The sequence below is a fragment of the Podarcis pityusensis genome, assembly GCF_964106645.2.
Source record: "Podarcis pityusensis genome assembly, chromosome: 16".
NCBI classification, from domain to species: Eukaryota; Metazoa; Chordata; class Lepidosauria; order Squamata; family Lacertidae; genus Podarcis; species Podarcis pityusensis.
Genome location: NC_138041.1, coordinates 39,874,050 through 39,887,979, shown reverse-complemented (window position 1 = coordinate 39,887,979; position 13,930 = coordinate 39,874,050). Strand labels below are relative to the sequence as shown.

Here is a 13,930-nt window from a genome sequence, read left to right as displayed (position 1 = left end):
GGGACAAGTTCCACAAAATTGGGCCCACAATAGTCAACACACAGCTCCTGGTGGATCTGTTCTGTGCATCCAAGCCATGGGGACCACTAACAGTGGCTGCCCCAAAGATCTCAGTCATCAGGCAGCCCTAAAGGTATCTTGGACCCAAGTTGTTACGGGCATTGTCAATTAACAGAAGAACCTGGCCTGGTAGTGTCTGAGCAACCAATGTACGGTAAGCTTTAGAGCACCAGAGTTATGTAATAGCAGTAGATGTTGTTGGACCACAACTCGCATCACTCTTGTCGTTTGGCTGTGCTTACTGACAGGTGGCTGTCCTCTGAGACTGATGAGAGACGGACCCTGGCAGCAAACAGAGCCACAGCTTAGCCACCCAGCTCTTCATACCCTCGGGCAGAAGCCGCCTCTTTCCTTGCTGCCCAAAAGTCTCGCAGCTGGAAATGCCAAGGATTGCATTTTCCTGGGGGTGGGGGTGGGGGTGGGAAAGCAGTGGCTTCATTCCTCACAACGATGTTTTGGCAGAAATTATTCCCTTTCCCCGCAATTTGATGTTTATTCCTGGTTAACAGTAAGTGTACCTTGGAGTTTTAGGATTACTGGTATAATTACACAATATGTGCAGAGATGGGCAGGGGGTGGAGGGGAGACAGATTTTCATAAAACTGCCCTGAGCTGCGAGCAGCTGTTGCGGAGAACAATTAATGGGAAAGAGTGAAAAGGGAGACGCTGTCAGGAGAGTGAGCTAGGTTTTTTGCAGCTTTTTTCTGAAATGACCGATTCTTCCAAGAGGGGGAAGAGCCACAGCTGGAGCAGCCCCTGTGCATGCAGAAGGTCAGTGGTAGGGCTGGGAGAGAGCCCCCTCACTGTAACCCTGGAGAGCTGCTGCCAGTCAGGGTAGACAATGGTGAGCGAGATGGACCAAAGGTCTTAATCAATACAAGGCAGCTTCCAACTCACAATGCTTTGTCAGGATGTTGGGGAGGGAAGGGTCACCTATCAATGGATCAGAAGCAAAAACGTGAGATCATAGAAACATAGAAGAGATGACATGGTCCACGATCATCTAGTCCAACCCCCTGCAATTTAGGAATCATTCACTCAAGCCCGGGCTTGAACCCACAACCCTGGGATTAAGAGTCTTGTGCTCTACTAACTGAGCTCTTGGTATCCTCCAAATGTTTTGGACCCAACCAGCATGGCCAGGGGTCATGGAGGATGGGAATTCTACTCTAAAATAATAGTCTTCAGCTTTTTCAGACCTGGGGCCCATGTATAACCCAGACATGTATTTGAGGAACAGTTTCTTCTTCATATTTTTAGCCATATATTTGTATGGTGGTAGTGCTGCAGTTGTAACCCTCTTTAGACCAGGCTGTGACCTGGTAGGTGGGTTCCAACCTACTGGTTGAAGACCAGTGGTCTAAATCAGATGTGGGGAACCTTTGTATTACCAGATGATGTTGAACTACAACTCCCATCAGCCCCAGTATGCGTGGCCAATGGCTAGGGATGATAGTTCAGCAACAACTGGAGGGCTAAAGGTTCCTCACATCTGGTCTGAAACGTGGAGGGCACTAGGTTGGTGAAGGTTGGCTTAGGAAGTGAAAAGAAGGAAGCCTTGGTGCAGGTGAGCGAACTAGCATGCATCTCTGCGGTCTTGCATCTTCTGGAGACTTAATGTTTTGCATGGCTCCAATGCTTGTCACCATCAACACAATCTGCTTTGAGTGGAGAGTTGTCATCAGTGGTTTTGGGCAGTTTTGGTTGTTGGGCAGTAAATCTGTTCATACTTAAGGGAGTTGCCCTTTTGTTTCCAATCTTATCAACTCTTCTCATGCTTCTAAACTGAGTATAAAATGAAGGTCTTGCCCACTGAGAGAGCTAAATGACAGGTTGACGAGGCTGAATGCAGGAGACGGTGTTTGTGGATGGTTGCAGGCCTGTAGAGGTGATGGAGTAACTCACCTGCCATAGTTCAGTGGTAGAGCACCTGCGTTGCGTACTGAGGATCCCCGGTTCAACCCCAGGCATCCAGGTAGGACTGGGAAAAACTCTTAGAGTTGCTGCCAGGCAGTGTAGATAGTGTGGAGCCCGATGGTCTGACTCTGTAGAAGGCAGATTCCTATGTTCCTCTGCTGGTCATCTCAAGACAAGGAAAAGAGTCTGGCATCTGCCCACATACAGTGAATCACCAGTAAAAAAGGGGAGGGAACTGGTGAGTTTTATTGGGTAGGTGAAGGTCTATAGTTAACTATATTTTCTCTCATTACAGACCCACATATGTAGGTTAGCAGGGAAAAGGATCAGCTTACCGCTTGCATTTGAAAAGCACAGGGCTGAGCAAAGTTTAAATCTCACACATTTTAATCGAATGCATTGGAATTAGCCATTAGACTGGACTCCCCCTTTATGACCCCATTTTTCAGGGAAACAGGTTACAGACCGAAAAGGCCTGTGCCTGATGCTGGAACAAGTGGACAGATGTCTGTTTCCATGGTTGGTTGAAGAGAGAGAAGGTGGAAGGAACAAGAAATACTTCTTTGCTTCTTCCTCCCAGGAGAGGAGGGGAAATGACATCACACAGAACCTTCTCTACCAATTACATTTCTATGGTCTGAATCTCCTTATCAGCAGTTCAGCTCTATGGTCTTAACCCCCTCACATGCTAACTGGCAAGAATATGCATTATTAGATTTGACTGAATGTCTCCCAAAAGGGGCCTCCCAGTTGCCAGGAGTGTAGGGAACACCAGTTGGTACTAGCAAACAATGGTCGCTTTGTCGTCCCCGCTCCCCTGGTTGGGGAGGCTGCCTGTGATTAAGGTAGCAAACTTGGATGTGGGCCTCTTTGTGAGGGGCAGCTGCTAAAGTGACAGCCATGCGCCTCCTCAGTGGTTTAAGGTTACACACCCAGCCATCTGTCCTCTGTGTGAGGAAAAGAAGAGAAGGGGGAAGGACTTATGAAAGCAGTTAGTGCCTACTTTGAAACAAACACATATGAAATGTTGAATGTCTGGGAGGGGTACACTACACCTGCATTCATACAACCAAAGCACATGCTTGGTGTGTTCAGACAGCCAAACCTGGAATTCCTGAGAACTTTCTTGAGGATTCCTCAGCAAGATCTTTAATGGCAGTACAAGAATGTTTTTTAATCTGCCTTTCTCCCCCTTTCAACTTTGCAGGATCGGGGCCTAACAGGAAAACTGGAGCCGGTTTCACCAGCCAGCCCTGTCCATCCTGACTCTGAACTGGATCTGTTGCCATCCAGGCTGTCTAAGGAGGAGCTGATCCAGAACATGGACCGTGTTGACCGTGAAATCACCATGGTTGAGCAACAGATTTCCAAGTTGAAGAAAAAACAGGTAATTCCTCCCCCAAACAATTGCTGTCACTGAAATAGCTTCCCTGAACCTCATCTTTGCTAATCAGGTTACAGCTGGCATTTCAGCGTGTTTCAGAGTGTAACCAACCACAGAAATGAGCTGGTTTTAAGACATTTGAGCCAAAGTCGGCCACGTGAGTTCACAGCTCTGCCATGCAAAGGCACACTACTAGCATAGTACAGTAGGTGGTGTGTAATGTTTTAGGCAGCAGCAACCACAATACCAGCTGCATTTCCCTTCCTAAACTCCATTGCATGTGTCATATTCAGGGCAAACATTTCCCCATTCCCTCCCCAGCTGTCATGGGTCCCTTGGCTCTGTCAGGATCTGGCATGGTTTGGCAGCCCCAGACACAGGAGGAGGAAGGAGGAGCTGATGGGGGGCTCAGTGAGGGCCTCTCCTTGTGAGGAAGCAGATCTGCTGGCTCTGTCCCTCCTGTGGAGCACACAGCCTCATTATGGAAGGGTGAGGACTGGAAGGAGCCTCTGACAGGAAGCGTCACAGCTGGTGGCATAAGGGACAGTCTTGTCACCAAGAACCCAGTGCCACCTTCTTAGGTGGGATTGTATGTGTGAGAATTCTGTGAGTGAGCCTGCCCTGTTGGGATGTCATCGTGGCTTCTGTTCAGTTGTGAACCTCTTGCCTTGCTCATCTACCTTGGGATCATGACTTTGACCCTTGTGCTTGCTGCTGAGCCTGTGCCACCAGTAGCCTGAATAAAGATCTCCACCTGGACTCTTACTCCAAGTAAGAGTCACTGTTGCTGTGTTTTGGGACGGGAGCCTGACACTGCACCTTCTGAGGAAGGTTAATTTGATATGGGGATCATTGCCCTCACTCTGAATTAGCCTCGTTTGTCACCAGTGATTTTGACACAACGCCAGTTCTAACTGCGTGGTTTGACAGCGAGGCATCACATTTGCAATATGTTCCCTTATTGACTGTAATGGCACTGTGAGGAACAACAAAAGAACGGCAGCGAAGCAGTTGCCTAGAGGGGTAAACAGCTGTGGGCAAGCAGATGCAAATAGAGGGAGGGAGCTTTGGAGATGGGCGTTCTTGCCCCCCAAGTGCTTAGCTGAGAACTTTGATTAGACATGGCCCTAATTTTCAGGAGATTGATTCTCCATATGTGTATGCTGAGAGGGTTAGTTTTTAGATAGCAAAGAACTTGTCATAAGCGTAAAGGCAGGCTGTCTTCTCTGTGCATGTGGTAGAATCCTCCCCACCCCCAAGCAAAACAAGTTTAATTAATCCCAGACACCTGCTTTCTGTTGCTGTCTGTCACAGCGCTATTGAAAGGGCTTAGGGGCTGAAGAGAGGAAAAGATTTCAGAAGCAGCTGCACAACCAGGCCCTATAGAGTGACTGCAACATCTGGAACTACCATCTTGGGAGGGTGGGTGGAGGGAAGACAGCAGTGGGAAGGCAAAGAGAGGTATGGCGCTTCCATTGTTTTATTCTGTTGCCAAGTTTAAAGATCCAAGTAGATAAAACATTTGGATTTGCAAACACTTCCCTCCATTTTCATTGAAAGGAGTCTTCGGGGGGGGGGAGTGCTTCAGTATTAATAGTGACCTGTGCAAATGTGTCTGATGGATGCATTTGTATAAGTTCCAGGAGAAGAGCCCATATCACAACCATACTGCTCTTTACAACACCCCACAAACATACTGCATAAGGACGGCACAGTCAAATGCAGTGGGCTGTTTCTGATTAGTCACAACACCAACAGATGCTTCCTGCACAGGGGTGTGTGTTTCCAGGAACATTTTGATTATTGCTGGTTCTTGAGATGCTACATGGAGGGAGAAAGGCAGGGAGCAAACCATGCATGCGAGGTGGAGCTCCTTCTGCAGCAGCATCAGGAACATGTTGTCTACATGGGCCTTGCATTTCAGTGCATTTTTCCCTCCCTCTCATTGGGAGGCCTCCAGGAAATAATGAGTCACATTTTTAGGCCATGCAAGCAAAGCCAACATCCTTGAGACTTCCAAAAATGGAAACAAAAAGTGGAAAATGGAAGACGAAACAAAACTGCCACAGCTTGCAGTGTGGAGAGTCTATCTGCAGCCCAGACATTGTCAACTTGAATGTTGCAGAAGGTCTTGTCTGTTGACCCTTGTCTCCCCACCCCCTTCTGTTAATGGAAAGCCACATCTTAATTAGTTGTTTAGCCCACATGCTACAGTAGCTGTCCTCAGCCTGATGCCCTTCAGATGTGACTGGACTACAACTCCCATCATCTCTGACCATTGGGCTGATGGGCATAGTAGTTCAACAAACATCTGGAAGGCACAGACTGGAGAAGGTGGCTTCTTCTATGACAGCTCTTTTCCTAACATTGCCCACACTACAGCTGTGCATTCCATAAAGCTGTGTCGGGAGTTTGGCTGAAGCCATGTTTGGAAGCTGTTCAAAGTGGTCTTCCAGGTGAGGGCTGCCATGTACTGTATGATAAAGTAGTGATCCATGTGGGTGAGTGGAATAGCAGAGCTTGCAGAACAAACTGTACCACAGTGTAACCTGCTTTATTAAGAATCTAAGAACATAAGAAGAACCTGCTGAATCAGGCCAGTGACCTGTCTAGTCCAGCTTCCTGTCCTCACAGTGGACACCCAGAAGACTGTGGGAAATCCTTAGGCAGGAGCTGAGCACAAAAGCACTCTCTCATCTTGAGGTTTCCAGAAGTGTTGCTGCCTCTGATCACAGAGGCAGAGCATAGTCATTGTGGCTAGTACCCATCGATAAACTTGCCTTCCATGAATTTGACCAGTCTTTTTTAAAGCCATTCAAGTTGGTGGCAATCACTGCCTCCTGTAGGATCAAGTTCCACAGTTTAAAATGTGTGCTGGTTCCTTAAATATTTGGGAACTTTACTGGTGTTATCCTTTAATATAGTGTCTTCAGCAAGTCGCCCGGTTCCTTTAGCCTCCCTCCCCACATGAGCTTTCCTTCTGCACCTTTTACCATATTTATAAGCTCCCATTGGTTCTTCTTGAGTTCTAACAACTCATCTTGAATGTTGGTACCTAAAACCAAATTTATGAAGGAATTCACAAGACTTGAAATGGAGGCCTGTTGGCCAAAGGCTGGGGACTAGTCTAAGGGATTGTCTGGTTTCAGACCTTGCAGCCCTTTTCAGATGCAGAAGGCATTAGTGGTTTGCAGCACCAACCCTTCTGATTAGCGAGCAGAATGAAGTCTCTTGATTGGCCTGGTCTAGTGAAAAATAAATAAATAAATACAGGGAGCAGGATCTTTCGGCTCTTGCACTACTTTCTGACTTCTGTCCAATCTAGCACCTCAAGATACTATCTTCTGGGACACACAGGGTTTTATCCAACAAAGTCATCCCATCCATGCAAGAATTTCTGCTTGTGCAACAGAACTCCCCCCACTCTCTCCGCCCCATCTGCCCCCCTCCAGTCTGTACTGGGCATTCTGTTGCACACGCGGAAGTCCTTGTGTGAATGGAATGACCTCATTGTCCCAAACCCTCAAGGTCCCAGGTTGGTGGGAACAACACCGTACTTCAGTGGTGGGGAACCCTGTGCACCTCCAGATGTGCCTGGTGATTGGCCATGCTGGCTGGGCTGATGTGGATTTGCCCAAAGGCTCTCCAACACAGCCATGCTCCCAGCAGCCTTTTTTGAGTGTTGAGTGGAGAAGAGCTATAACTTCCCAAGTGCGTGACCAACATCTGTGATATTTTTGTCTGCAACTAAAATGAGAAATTGGTTCAAAGTTCCTCTTAGAAACTGACTGGCTGGACATTTGCAGCATTGATGGAGAGTCAGGGTCATGCTGTTACCCCCTCCTGAGTACCCGCAGCAGGGGGTTTCTCTCTTGCAGGGAAGGAGAGATGGCACGCAATTGTTGGCTGGGGAGTGGGAAGAGCAACTGGTAAACTGCCAAGACTCATTCTGATTATAAAGGTCACAAGCTTGGCTTCTCTCCCCCACCCCCAAACATTTTAGACCTTTATCATAAAATATATTGTATGTCCACATTGACCTGCATTATTTTTGTTTTCTGTTGTCTTTTACATTATCTGCAAATCCCAATAGAGGCTGCTTGCTTGGCCAGGCTTTATTGTTTTTAGAGGGTGCTGAGGAGACATTTCTGTTGCTGGCTGCCTGCTTCTTGGGGACAACTAGCAAGGCACATGCTTTTCTGGGATAAAACGTGGCTGCTGATATTTTATTTTGGCTGCAACACAGGAGTCCTCCTGGGTAATAAGGAGCATATATTCTGCAAAAAAGCAGTAACATACCTATGGGGGATCCTTTCAGATTAAGCTCCTGGGCTCAACTGTGGTATAAAAGCCTCTTGTCTCAGGGCCTGATTTGACCTCCTGACCATCTCCAGCTCTTGGGAATTGGCTAGTTCCTTCCAAGGCTGGATTTGGGTGCCATGGGAAATGATGCATTTGGTGGGAGTTGGGCGCGGTGTGATGATGTTGTTCTCCAGGGTTCCCTATTCCCTCCAGCTGCCGCCAATGAGTGAACTAAAGAAACTTGGAGCACTGCAATGCCACACATCTGGCTTTCCTAGACCAAGGATGGGGAACCTTTGGCCCTCCAGATATTGCTGGACTACAACTCCCATTATTCTTGATCGGTATGGGGCATTATGTATTAGTACCAACACTTTTAACTTGGCCTCGTAGCAGATTGGCAGCCATTGCAAATTCTGCAAGCAAAGTGTTATGTGCTATCAGTAGTCCCGTCCCCCCCCCCCCCGCCAGTAGCCAAGCCGCCATGTTCTACAGCTGCTGCTGCTTCTGGACCAACCCCAGGGGTAGCCCTACTGGCTGGGATTGATGGAAGGCTGAAGGTTCCCCACCCCCATCCTAGGCAATAGTAGGGAGGTTGGCAGAGAGATGTGGGACAGCCTCTTTCAAGAGCAGCTGCATATCTTCCATAATGTCCAGTTCATCCAACAATGCCTTTTGTTGGGCATTCTCTACAATGCTGGAGGCAAGTAGACAGGCAGACCATTGCTTGTGTCTGATCCCCTTGTCCTTTCTCTCCTTCCAATCCCAAAGGGTAATGCCCAGGTATCAATGCAGCTCGACTGTGCACAGCCCTTGGAAAAGGTCCTTTGGCCTTCAACTCTTTCCCCCTCCTTTTAGCATCCATCCTCAGGCAAAAAAACCCAAGCAGGCTTGGGAGGGCTGTCTCTGTGTGCTTGGTGTAACTATTGTTCCAGCTATTAATAGCACCGGTGTGGCTTCATTCTCATATAACACTGAACTATGGTTTGTCCAATCATTGGGGTTTTCTTTTTTTAAAAAGCAAGCAAGCAAGCAAAGAAACAAACAAACAAACAAACAAACAAGGTGTTGTCTCATAGGCAAGCAAACAAGCTATGGTTTAAATAAAAAAAATCCTTCCAGTAGCACCTTTAAGACCAACTAAGTTAGTTCTTGGTATGAGCTTTCGTGTGCAAGCACACTTCTTCAGATACACTGAAACAGAAGTTGCCAGATCCTTCTATATAGTGAGAAGGTGGGGAGGGGTATTACTCAGAAGGGTGGTGGGAATGGGAGATAGGCAGATAGCTGGGATGAGCCTGCTGACGACTCTTAACGACTGTAATGGGTCTGACAGGAAAAGGCAAGGGGTGAGAAGGTGAGAAATGGCTTAGTCATGTATAATGGGATAAGAATCCAATGTCTTTGTTCAAACCAGGTTTCTCCATGGTTTTAAGTTTGGTAATGAGTTGCAATTCAGCAGCTTCTCTTTCCAGTCTATTTCTGAAATTCCTTTGTAGTAAAACAGCTACTTTGAGATCTTGTATAGAATGTCCTGGGAGATTAAAGTGTTCTCCTACTGGTTTCTCTGTTTTGTGATTCTTGATGTCAGATTTATGTCCATTTATTCTTTGGCGTAAGGTTTGGCCTGTTTGTCCAATATAGAGAGCTGAAGGACACTGTTGGCATTTGATGCCATACACAATGTTAGATGATGAGCAATTGAATAGTCCCGAGATGGTATGTGTGATGTTGTTGGGGCCAGTAATGGTGTTGTCCGGGTGTATGTGGCAGCAAAGTTGGCATCTGGGTTTATTGCAGGCTCTGGTGCCAGTGTCCGTGTTAAGTCTGGTTGTAGTATTATTGTGGGTTAGGAGTTGTTTAAGATTGGGTGGCTGTCTGTAGGCAATGAAAGGTCTTCCTCCCAGAGCTTGAGAAAGAGAACTGTCATTGTCCAGGACAGTTAACACGGACACTGGCACCAGAGCCTGCAATAAACCCAGATGCCAACTTTGCTGCCACATACACCCGGACAACACCATTACTGGCCCCAACAACATCACACATACCATCTCGGGACTATTCAATTGCTCATCATCTAACATTGTGTATGGCATCAAATGCCAACAGTGTCCTTCAGCTCTCTATATTGGACAAACAGGCCAAACCTTACGCCAAAGAATAAATGGACATAAATCTGACATCAAGAATCACAAAACAGAGAAACCAGTAGGAGAACACTTCAATCTCCCAGGACATTCTATGCAAGATCTCAAAGTAGCTGTTTTACTACAAAGGAATTTCAGAAATAGACTGGAAAGAGAAGCTGCTGCATTGCAACTCATTACCAAACTTAAAACCATGGAGAGACCTGGTTTGAACAAAGACATTGGATTCTTATCTCATTATACATGACTAAGCCATTTCTCACCTTCTCACCCCTTGCCTTTTCCTGTCAGACCCATTACAGTCGTTAAGAGTCGTCAGCAGGCTCATCCCAGCTGTCTGCCTATCTCCCATTCCCACCACCCTTCTGAGTAATACCCCTCCCCACCTTCTCACTATATAGAAGGATCTGGCAACTTCTGTTTCAGTGTATCTGAAGAAGTGTGCTTGCACACGAAAGCTCATACCAAGAACTAACTTAGTTGGTCTTAAAGGTGCTACTGGAAGGATTTTTTTTATTTTGACTATGGCAGACCAACACGGCTACCTATCTGTAACTGAAGCTATGGTTTGTTTCTCCAAATTTGGTTTACCAGCTTCTGTTGCCTCCTATTTCTGTAGCTTGGTGAGCATCTGGGGTGGGGTGGCCAAATGATCCATGGTAAAGTAAGGTTGTTGGGGTTAGGCCTCACATCAAATCTTAGCTCAAAGCAACCCTGGTTCATAAACCAACAAGAAACTCTGGCTTCATTTCATGATTTGTTGTTGGAAAACAAACCATGGTTGGTCACAGAATCATAGAATTGTAGAGCTGGAAAGGACCAAGAGGATCATCTAGTTGAACCCCCTGCAGTGCAGGAATCTTCTGCCCAATGTGGGGCTCAAACCTACAACCCTGAGATTAACAGTCTCATGCTCTTACCAACTGAGCTATCCCAGTCAGCTGCGCTGCATTCACACATTCAAGCCCATCATAGTTAAACTAAACAAACCATGGTTTAGTGTAATGTGTGAACCAGGCTATTGTACTGAGGAGGACAGCTGGACCAGAATCCCTTCTATCACAATTGGAATGATGTGAGGGCTGAGTGAACTGAACTTTCTTAATAATCTTCAATTGATGAATTGGCTGTTATTGTGGGGTGGGGGGAAATGACTTGATCTGTTCTTTCTCAAAAATTAACCTGCCAGTGAATCCTAGCCAGAATTTCAAATTGACACTCTATACATTGGAACAGACAGGTTCACAATAGCTTAGGAAAGGCTAGATCTACACTTGACAAAAATCATACAGGCTAGAAACTTATCTTTTTTTTTTTAAAAAAAAAGCCATAATTAAAGGTGAGAGTTGCTTCAAAACCAACTGTTTTGCATGTGACTCACCCCAACCAGAATTAGTATGTGTCACATTTGTGTAAATCATTGCATCTGTGGGTGCTAGGGAATTTCAACCAATTGTGCAAGTAGTGATGAAGAGTTAGACCAGGGTGGGCAACCTCTTGCTCTCCAGATGTGGGGCTCAATTTCCTATCATCGCTGACCATGGAGGCTGGGTCTTTTGGGAGCTGGAGAGACCACAGCAGGTTCCCCAGCCTTAATGGCAGACTGTGAGCGCAGCAATGCCACATGCAAGTGCTCACACTTTTCTCTCTTCCCTTTTCAAAATCCCACAGCAGCAGCTGGAGGAGGAAGCAGCAAAGCCACTGGAGCCAGAGAAGCCCATCTCCCCTCCGCCTATTGAGTCCAAGCATCGCAGCCTGGTCCAAATAATCTATGATGAGAATCGGGTAAGTCCTGAGGTGCTTGATGCTTTGGGGGAAATTCTCTGCTCAGGCAACCCAGAGCTGGCCCCTTGAATGGGTCACGGTTATCCAAATTGTGCCCTTCTGTAAGATTTCTCTTTATCTTGCATAATTTATTCCGTAGCGTTTACTGTTTTGCACGGTTTGTTCCTCACTTGGTTATCTTTGGGAGTGGGGCACAGACCTGGGTGGCTTATCTGCCCCTCACCTCAGGAAACCGCAGTCCTTTATTTCGCTGGCTTCTTGAGATGCTGGCACCGCTGCCAACCCATCTAGTGTGTCTGGCACCTCTCTTCTCCCCTCTCCCCCTTGGGCTCTCCACTTGCTAAAAGCAGCTCTCTCTTAACGCTAGCTTTGCAGGGCATTGCGGAGCAGCGGCAGCACCAGCACTTCCCCTGGAGACTGGCCGCTTTTTCACCCGCCCACAAAGACTGCGGTGTTTTCTCTCTCAGATGCAAGTGAGCCTTTGAGCAACCGCCTGCGAGCTTCCTTTTTTGAGAGCTGACCTCATCGTTTCTCTCTGTCTTTTCCTCGTCAGCGCTCTCTTTCTCGCTGGAGAGGGAGAGTTCATGTAAGGACACCCACTGCAGCGTTTTCCCTTTCACGGCTTGTGCTGCATCAAGAAAAGGCAAAGCCTCTCTCTTGAAAGGATCAATTAAGGCGCAGCATCCTGGTTTTCTGGATCCTTTAAAGTCTCCCCCTTCCCCAAATCCTCTGATGGAGAGGTAGGCCGGGAAAGGGTGACAGTTGGCGGCAGAGAAGCTCCAAGCGTCTCTTTCCAGGCCTTACTGTCTGCTGGCTTTTAAAAAATGCTTTTTTAAAAAAGAAAAAGGAAAGGAAAAAAAGAAAAAGAAAAAACCCAGTGTGATGCAGCAATGTCTGTTGGCTCTTGGGACTGTGTCTGTAAAAATCAATAAGATTAAATTTTAATACCTTCTCTGTCTCAGCACTTGTATCTCTGAAAGGGCATAGCTGCCTGTCTAATACACACAACATTATGCTAAAAAATTGAGAGTTGAAGTACTTTCTCCCCCACCCCAAGTAGTGAGTTCCTCCCCACCTCTAAAGAAGAATGGCTGTACTGTAAGTGTTGAATTCATTTTATTGGTAAATCTTATGAACACCCCCCTGCAATTATAAGCAAATTCATGGAGGTTTCGTCTGTGGGTGGCTATTAGCTACCAGTGGTTAATGATTATTTATTTCATTTATGAATTGGTTCCCGTGAGGCACCCTGAAGCAATTTACAATATAAAAACACATATAAAGCAGTTACATGTATAAAAACAGTTAAAACAACTGCAGATGGTGTGTGTTGGTGTGTGAAGGTGTAGCTTCTGGGCTTGAAGGTTGTGCCAAAGACTTCAGGGACAAAGTGTGTTTTCAGGAGACATTCAGTAATTGTTTTTACCATTTATGAATCAATTAAATCCGGTTGCCAGCTGTTTATAAATAACCATACGAGATTTTAAATCATATGAGTTTTTAAATGCAATAACCCAACCTGATGTCCTATACACATCTGCTGAAGAGTAAGCCCCAGCAGAGTGGGGCCTTACTCCCTTGGGAAGTGGGATTGCAATTGCAACCCAAATTTCTGTGAGTTTACAAGTAAAAAAAATGGCATCGTTCTAAATATTTTAAAACCACCTTACTTTTGTTTTTAGATGATGCGTACGTTGGTGGACAGGATGTTTTAATGTAGGGTTTTTTAAATGTTGGTCTTAATGTATGTGTTTTTTGCTTAAAATATTGTAAGTTGCTTTGAGTTGCTGTGGGAAACAAAGCAACTAATTAATAATCATCATCATCAGGGAACTTTCTTAGTTGATCCAAAGGTTTTGGGTTTTTGTTTTTTGTCTCCCCCCCCCCCCCCCAGTTCATTAGCCAAATAAACTAGTGGAAATATCCAGATAGAGTAATGCCGGAGTGTAAAATAGGTTTCTAATTGCTGGTATAAAAAAAAGTCCTTGGGGTAGAATTGGAGAAGGAAAGCAGTTTTGTTTTCCCGTCAGGTTTATGATATTTCATTGCCAGAACATAGAGACCTCACTCTCAGAAACCCACTGAAAGGAAATGTTCTTCTTTTGCACTCTGCAGAGGAAATGTTAGCAGCAGTCTCCAGAGCCATCCCCAGCAACCCATTTCCTCCTTACTGAGTCATCCGCATCTCGCTCTGTTAGAAACACCCACCTCCCATAAGAAGAGAACCCTGCTGGATCTGACCAAAGGGCCATCTGGGAGAGTAGAAGCTGCCTTGTACAGAGTCGGACCATTTGCCCACCTAGCTCAGTGCTCTCTCTGCACTGAACGGCAGCAG

General features: G+C 46.3%; 1 protein-coding gene across 20 annotated transcripts in view; it reads left to right on the top strand.

Annotated features, from left to right (window-relative positions):
• The window catches only part of NCOR2 (nuclear receptor corepressor 2), a 359,036-nt gene that overhangs the window by 131,640 nt on the left and 213,466 nt on the right, over positions 1–13,930 (top strand). For all 20 annotated transcript variants that reach the window (XM_080985614.1, XM_080985620.1, XM_080985617.1 and 17 more), the window contains exons 5-6: positions 3,185–3,364; positions 11,482–11,595. In XM_080985614.1, coding sequence (XP_080841740.1) covers positions 3,185–3,364; positions 11,482–11,595 — 294 coding nt within the window. The remainder of the gene's footprint in view (positions 1–3,184; positions 3,365–11,481; positions 11,596–13,930) is intronic.